The sequence below is a fragment of the Thalassophryne amazonica genome, chromosome 3 (genome assembly GCF_902500255.1).
Source record: "Thalassophryne amazonica chromosome 3, fThaAma1.1, whole genome shotgun sequence".
NCBI lineage: Eukaryota > Metazoa > Chordata > Actinopteri > Batrachoidiformes > Batrachoididae > Thalassophryne > Thalassophryne amazonica.
In genome coordinates, this window is record NC_047105.1 from 53,998,637 (window position 1) to 54,006,984 (window position 8,348).

Genomic DNA, 8,348 nt, shown 5'->3' on the forward strand with positions numbered 1-8,348 from the left:
ATACACAAGTTTATGTTGATATTTTGGACAATTGAAAGGATGTTTGGGGATGATGAAATCATTTTTCAAGATGATAATGCATCTTGCCATAGAGCAAAAACTGTGAAAACATTCCTTGCAAAAAGACACATAGGGTCAATGTCATGGCATAGGGTCAATGTCAACGAGCAGATCTGATTTGATGCAGGTGTTAATTTGGGGGATGAAAATTTACAGGGTGATTCCATAATTTTTTCCTCAGAATTGAGTGATTCCATATTTTTTTCCTCTCTAAAAAAGTAACCGTTACTGACTGCCACAATCTTTTTTTCTTGATTTCTTATAGTGTTTCTTAAAGCCAGAAAGTTGCCATTTGAAATGATTTTAGTTTTGTGTCATGTCTGTGATCTGCTTTTTTTCTACAAAATTAAACAACTGAATGAACATCCTCTGAGGCCGGTGATTCCATAATTTTTGCCAGGGGTTGTATTACTTGTTGAAGCCTTTTCCATTATTTCTATAATTTGTGTATATAAACAACTGTTTTCACATTTGAACAGAAATTATGACAGTTGTATTTATAATAATTTCTAAAGGACTTATATCACTATATAAGATCTCACATATTACATAGCTGGTTTGCTGGATTATAGTTTGTATATGCATCAGCATATATTTAATAATTTTGAAGAAATCTTTATGTGTTTTTTCATTATATTCTAAGTTGATTCACTGTGCCCCATGAATTAGTGTCTAGGGCACAGTGAATCAAAATTTTTAAAATTGATTTTAAACACCTGTAAATTACACTTGGGGAGAAATAAATAACCCACCTTATAAACAATAACTTGCTGTATTAAATCCACAATAGAATTAACTAAACCTATGCATAATGTGTTTATGCTGCCACAAAACAACATTTCTGATCCACTGTGCCCCGGTTTCGCCTATCTGTGGTGAAAAGTTAGTCAAAATCCGTCCAGTAGTTTTGACGTAATCCTGCTAACAGACAGACAGATAAATGAATGCAGATGATTTTATTACGTCCTTGGTGGACGTAATAAGCGTTTATGCTTTATTGTGTTATCTGTGTATCATTGATATATTCACCTCTGTATGTTTACATTGATGTTGCAGAATAAACTCAATCAATCACTCATAAACAATATTTTATTTACCTTTGAATGGTATTCGCATGAGTACTTGCGTGTGCAAATGCATGAGGTTTTGAAAAGATCGGAAGTTACCTTTCACTGTGTGTGTTGCGCATGCACGCTGACATCCGCGAGATGTCTTGTAAATCACTCCAGAGGTGTTATTAAGTTACAAAAACAGTGTTTTCAGCTTTTAAAGTTTTATTTTCTCGCTAACTTTTAAATAATATATGAGAAACATGGCATATTTATACAGAAATGCAGCAGTTTCAGAGCAGATTCCAAAATGTTGGATTAGCAGCCAGAGAGAGACAGTGACATTACGATGCCTCTCTACTCTGATTGGCTGTCACCGTGTCCTTCCCAGAATCCTGACTCCCACCCCCCACCAAGAAAAAGAAGTGGATTTGCATGATTCATGCTGTCGGCCATATGAGTATTTGTGAATTTGAATTTGAAGACTCTGGCAGTGATAGGACTGGATTTATGCTGAGCACAGACAGACAGACAGACAGACAGGTATTGCAAGGCAATACCTGATGGCCATATTTTGGCCTCGGGTAAAAATAAAAATCACCACAGATAGGGTCCTTTGACCGGCTTCACTGCTTCTAATAATTATTGTAATAATCATAATAATAATTATGATTATAATAACATATAATAACACCAGCTGAAAAAGAGATAAGACAAAAGAACATGAATAATAATACCTTTATAATATTTGTGAAAGTGATCAGTGACTACAGGATCTGGATTTTAATTATCACCAAAATTTAATGAATAGTTCCTCCTGCAACACATTCTTTTCAACAACATTTCATAAAAAAAAAAAAACAACAACAACAAAAAAACAGCTCATATATTGAGCAACAGATAAACAAAGGCAAAACCATCACTGTTTTCCACCCACTCTTGTTTGCATTAAGGTACAAACAATCACAAAGTCCTTTTGTAAACCTGCTTGCAGACTTGATCCTCACAGGTAAGTTCCTGAAAGAGAGAGAGAAAAATGTGAATATTCCCAGTATAACAAGTAAAACATGGCATGGCGCACAGCAACGCCGTGATGAATATATATATATATATATATATATATATATATATATGTATGTATATGTAGCAGGATGAAAGTCCCGGGTCCCAATTGAAAAGATGTTCCCGCTAGCTTGGCTAAAGGGGAGTTCCCCTTTGGCTGACCTGGTAGAGAAACGGTCTTTTGTGCGAGCCGCGTGGGTTCGATCCCCACTGTCGTCCCGGCCACGAAGGTCCTCCTCCGCTCCTCTTTCCATGCCAAAAACTCCTGTAACAGTGGAATGTGCCGTTCATTTCCAAACTGGACGCTGTGTTTTATCCGGGACGTCGTCTGACTTCCACAGGAATTGCGGAAGACGTGGACATCAGCACTTTTTCGGCACATTGAGACAGACGTGCGGAGGAATTCCACGCGTCACGGCGGTGCCGCATGGCGCAAAGCAACGCCGTGATGAAGCCTCACAGGACATGTTCTGGCATGTCCAGGCTCATCCACAATTTCTCGGTTAGTCACACAACTGAAAAACCACCGACAGCCGTCTGAAAGCCATTTCAAAGCCGTCCTGTGAGACCAACACGGTGGTGGTTTTGTGCCGCGCCATGAACGGCTCCGGCTTTTGCAGTTCAAAACAACACTAAAAGGGACATGATTTGAGTCATGAAAAGACTTCATGTGGAACGTGATGGCCCAGGTGGGCACCTTTCCAAGGCAGACTTCCAGAAATGCTTCGATCAATGGCAGAACCACTGGGAGAAGTGTGTGTGATAAAGTACGGTGTTTGAGGAATCACAGGAGTGTTGTGTTCGACCAGGAAAGCCTGAATCAGCTAAGCATAATGAGCGGCTGCAAGGCTTTGCAACACAGTTGTTTCTGATCCACTGTCAGCAGCTTCAGCACAAATGTCACTGACACTGCATGCCCAAATCCTCCATTAAAATGGAACCTGTGCTAATCCCCACATCCTCCACAAGTTCTTGTATGGTGACACGATGGTCATCCCTGACCAATGTCAAGAAAATTGGACGGAGGTGCAGAACACATCTGCACTCTTTGGTGGTCGTGTCTGACATGCTCTGTGGAGTACAACAGATTCATGATTGGCAAGATAGTCAATGGTGTGTGCGTGTGTGTGTGTGTGTGTATATATATATATATATATATATATATATATATATATATATATATATATATATATATATATATATATATATGAAAGTAATCACAGTGCTTAACATTTCCACGTCATGTTACAACCTTATGCCAAAATGGAGTAAATTAAATAATTTTTTTCCCCTCAAAATTCTACTCACAACACTCCATAATGACAAAATTTAAAAAGTATTTTTTTTTTTGCCAATTTATTAAAAATAAAAACTTAAAAAAAAATCTCATGTACATAAATATTCACACCCTTTGCTCAATACTTTGTTTGTGCACATTTGGCAGCAATTACAGTCTCAAGGCTTCTTTTATATGATGCCACAAGCTTCACGCACCTATCTTTGGCCACTTTTGGCCATTTCTCTTTGCAGCACCTCACAACTCCATCAGGTTGGATAGGTAGCTTCAGTGCACAGCCTTTTTCAGATCTCTCCAGAGATGTTCAACATGATTCGGGTCTGGCTTCTGGCTGGGCCACTCAAGAACATTCACAAATATTCAAGAATACATTGTTGCATTCATCTTTCCCTCAATCCTGGCTAGTTTCCCAGTTCCTGCCACTGAAAAACATCCACACAGCATGATGCTGCCACCACCATGCTTCACTGTAGGGATGGTGCCTAATTTCTTCCAAACATGACACCTGACATTTACACCAAAAAGTTCAATCTTTGTCTCTTCAGATGAGAGAATTTTGTTTCTCATGGCCTGAGAGTCCTTCAGGTACCTTTTAGCAAACTCCATGTGGGCTGCCATGTGCCAAGCCTTTAAGGAGTGGCTTCTGTCTGGCCACTCTACCATATAGGCCTGATTGGTGGATTGCTTCAGAGATGGGTGTCCTTCTGGGAGGTTCTCTCTCCACAGAAGAATGCTGGTATTCTGATAGAGTGACCATCGGATTCTTGGTCAACTCCCTTACTAAGGTCCTTCTCTCTGATCGCTTAGTGTTGATGGGTTGCCAGCTCTAGGAAGAGTGCTGGTGGATCCGACCTTCTTCCATTTACAAATGATGGAGGCCACTGTGGTCATTGGGACCTTCAAAGCAGCAGAAAAGTTTCTGTACCCTTCACCAGATTTATGCTTCGAGACAATCAAGTCTCTGAGGTCTGCAGACAATTCCTTTGACTTCATACTTGGTTTGTGCTCTGACACGCACTGTCAACTGTGGGATCTTATATGTAGACAGGTCTGTGCCTTTCCAAATCATGTGCAGTCAACTGAATTTACCCCAGGTGGACTCCAGTTAAGTTGTAGAAACATCTCAAGGATGATCAGTGGAAACAGGATGCACCTGAGCTCAATTCTGAGCTTCATGGCAAAGGCTGTGAACACTTATGTACATGTGATTCCTTAGTTTTTAACCCATTTATGCCCAGATTTGTTACCTCCGCCAAGGAGGTTATGTTTTCGGTCGAGTTTGTTTATTTGTTTGTCTGTCTGTTTGTCAGCAGGATAACTCAAAACGTTTTGAACAGATTTTGATGAAATTTTGTGGAGTGGTTGGAAATGACAAGAGGAACAAGTGATTAAATTTTAGTGGGGATCCGTATCACGATCCTGATCCAGGAATTTTTTTAAAGGATTCTTCACCATTGCGGGATAGGGGGAATTTTGACATTCTAGTTTCTAACTCCACAAAAACAAGGCAGAAAGGCTTGAAAAAAATTAGGGTGTAAACATAGTCAAATGTTCTATCAAACAACAAAGTTTGGTGTTGATCGGATCCGGATTCTGGATCTGGCGATCCAGAATATGCAAAAATATAGGGAAAATAGAAAATGTGTCAGTGTGAGGTGACAAATGAAGCTAGAGATGCACAACTAACACCAAATTGTAGCTGAATCTGTACTGATTCAGTAAGGTGTCATCAGATTTGATGTAGCTTCAAATGTTATGGAGCTAGATCCAGAAGAAAACCGCCATTACCGAAAAATCGTTTTTATACAATAACTTTTGAACTAATAAAGACATAAAAGTGATTCCAAGTTCTAGTGGTATGTTGTCAAGGTCAAGGATGTCAAATATAAAGGAAAGAAAAGTGTATGTATCATAGTTTTGGTTGTAACACTGAATTGTTGAATAGATCACTGTGCCAAGGAGGGAATCTCTTTAGGGTCAGTGACCCTATGGCCTTGTGTAGCACATGCAACACTTAAAAAATAGTTCTATTTCAGAATTTACTGTTATTTATTTAGAGAAGTGTTTCATAAATGTTAAAAAATTCATATATTTGCAGTTTAGTTGAATAATAAATTGAATTTTGTCTCTTATTTGTTTTTGTCTATAAGCACACGCAATATCAATATCAGTGCTCAGATGACAGTAGCTTCTGGGAAAGGTGCAAATTGCAATAAACTGTGACGCCAAGTGCTAAGGATACATGCTATCCAGTCACAGCAGATGAAACTTTTTTTTACTAGCAATCATCATTGTTAGACTTTTTTAGGTTCAATGATTCCATGGCGTGTAGATGTTATGGCGTCAGTGACCCCATGGCCTTGGCTGAGGTTTGCACTCTCCGAGTGCTTCTAGTTTTTTTTTTTTTTTTTTTTTTTTTTTTTTAATATATAAGTGGAACAAGTTGCATTAGTTCCTTTGAGATTTTTTTTATTGTGAGTCAGAAAATGACAGTGATACACTTCGACAACAATTGTTGCCAGTGGGGCAAAACGGGTTAAAATTCTTAATGAATTTGCAAAAATCTCAAAACCTTTTTCACATATCCATTATGGGGTATTGTGTGTAGAATTATGAAAAAAATAAGAATTTCATCCATTTTGAAATAACATTGTAACATAAAATGTGGAAAAAGTGAAGTGCTGCATATTGCCTGTGTGCGTATATATATACGAGGTCTATTAGATAATAAACCGACCCTTTTATTTTTTTTTTAACTATATGGATTTGAATGACATGCGATTACACCAATCATGCTTGAACCCTCGTGCACATGCGTGAGTTTTTTCACGCGTGTCGGTGACGTTATTTCCCTGTGGGCAGGCCTTGAGTGAGATGTGGTCCCGCCCTCTCGGCTGAATTCCTTTGTTTCACACGCTGCTCGAGACAGCGCACGTTGCTTTATCAAAATTTTTTCTGGACCTGTGAGGAATATCCGAGTGGACACTATTCGAGAAATTAAGCTGGTTTTCGGTGAAAAGTTTAACGGCTGATGAGAGATTATGGGGTGTTTCTGTCGGTGTAAGGACTTCCCACAGAGCAGGACGTCGTGCAGCGCTTCCAGGCGCCGTCGTCGGCTTGTTTCGACCTGAAAGCATCCTAATTTAAGGCTTAATTCACCCAGGACGTCGTGAGAGAACAGAGAAGATTCAGAAGAGGCCGGCATGAGGACTTTATGCGGACATTCCACTGTTTAAGGACATTTTGTAATGAAAGACGTGCACGCAAATTCGCCGAGTCGTTTCCGTGACGACTCGGCAAATCTGTGTGCGCTGCAACAGGAAAAACACCTCCGTGTTGAAAACCATTTGTAAAATTCAGGCGGCTTTTGATGGCTTTCAACAAGTGAGTAACTGAGAAATTGTTTAACAGCTTGGGCATGTTCCAACTTGCCCGTTAAGGTTTCCAACGGAGGTGTTTTTCCTGTCGCGACCGCCCGCGGTCGGGTCCAGCCCGACATGCGACTCTGCCCGCACGTTCTTTCATTACAAAATGTCCGTTAACAATGGAATGTCCGAATAAACTCCTCATGCCGACTTCTTCTGAAAGTTCTCTGTTCTCTGACGACTTCCTGGGTCAACAGAGCCTGAAATGTGGAAGTTTTCAACTTGAAACGGCGAGACGCTGCTGCCTCGAAGCACAGATCGCCATCAGGCGCCGTGGGCCGTCCTTACGGCGACACTACCAGACCAAAATCTCTCATCAGCCGTTAAAATTTTTACCGAAAACCAGCTGAATTTATCAAATGGTGTCCACTCAGTTGTGCTTTACAGTTTTGAAAAAAATTTGATCAATCAATCAATCAATTTTTTTTTATAAACAGTTGCCCCAAGGCGCTTTATATTGTAAGGCAAGGCCATACAATAATTATGTTAAACCCCAACGGTCAAAACGACCCCCTGTGAGCAAGCACTTGGCTACAGTGGAAAGGAAAAACTCCCTTTTAACAGGAAGAAACCTCCAGCAGAACCAGGCTCAGGGAGGGGCAGTCTTCTGCTGGGACTGGTTGGGGCTGAGGGAGAGAACCAGGAAAAAGACATGCTGTGGAGGGGAGCAGAGATCGATCACTAATGATTAAATGCAGAGTGGTGCATACAGAGCAAAAGAGAAAGAAACAGTGCATCGTGGGAACCCCCCAGCAGTCTACGTCTATAGCAGCATAACTAAGGGATGGTTCAGGGTCACCTGATCCAGCCCTAACTATAAGCTTTAGCAAAAAGGAAAGTTTTAAGCCTAATCTTAAAAGTAGAGAGGGCGTCTGTCTCCCTGATCTGAATTGGGAGCTGGTTCCACAGGAGAGGAGCCTGAAAGCTGAAGGCTCTGCCTCCCATTCGACTCTTACAAACCCTAGGAACTACAAGTAAGCCTGCAGTCTGAGAGCGAAGCGCTCTATTGGGGTGATATGGTACTATGAGGTCCCTAAGATAAGATGGTACCTGATTATTCAAAACCTTATAAGTAAGAAGAAGAATTTTAAATTCTATTCTAGAGTTAACAGGAAGCCAATGAAGAGAGTCCAATATGGGTGAGATATGCTCTCTCCTTCTAGTCCCTGTTAGTACTCTAGCTGCAGCATTTTGAATTAACTGAAGGCTTTTTAGGGAACTTTTAGGACAACCTGATAATAATGAATTACAATAGTCCAGCCTAGAGGAAATAAATGCATGAATTAGTTTTTCAGCATGACTCTGAGACAAGACCTTTCTAATTTTAGAGATATTGCGTAAATGCAAAAAAGCAGTCCTATATATGACATATCCTGATCAAAAATGACTCCAAGATTTCTCACAGTATTACTAGAGGTCAGGGTAATGCCATCCAGAGTAAGGATCTGATTAGAC

At 40.2% G+C, this 8,348-nt stretch overlaps 1 protein-coding gene across 2 annotated transcripts in view; it reads right to left on the bottom strand.

The window, feature by feature from the left end:
* Positions 1-2,042: 2,042 nt before the first annotated feature.
* Positions 2,043-8,348, bottom strand: part of rbp7b (retinol binding protein 7b, cellular) — a 33,548-nt gene continuing 27,242 nt past the window's right edge. For both annotated transcript variants that reach the window (XM_034166317.1, XM_034166316.1), the window contains exon 5: positions 2,043-2,126. In XM_034166317.1, the coding sequence (XP_034022208.1) occupies positions 2,073-2,126 (54 nt within the window). In that variant the 3' untranslated portion in view covers positions 2,043-2,072. The remainder of the gene's footprint in view (positions 2,127-8,348) is intronic.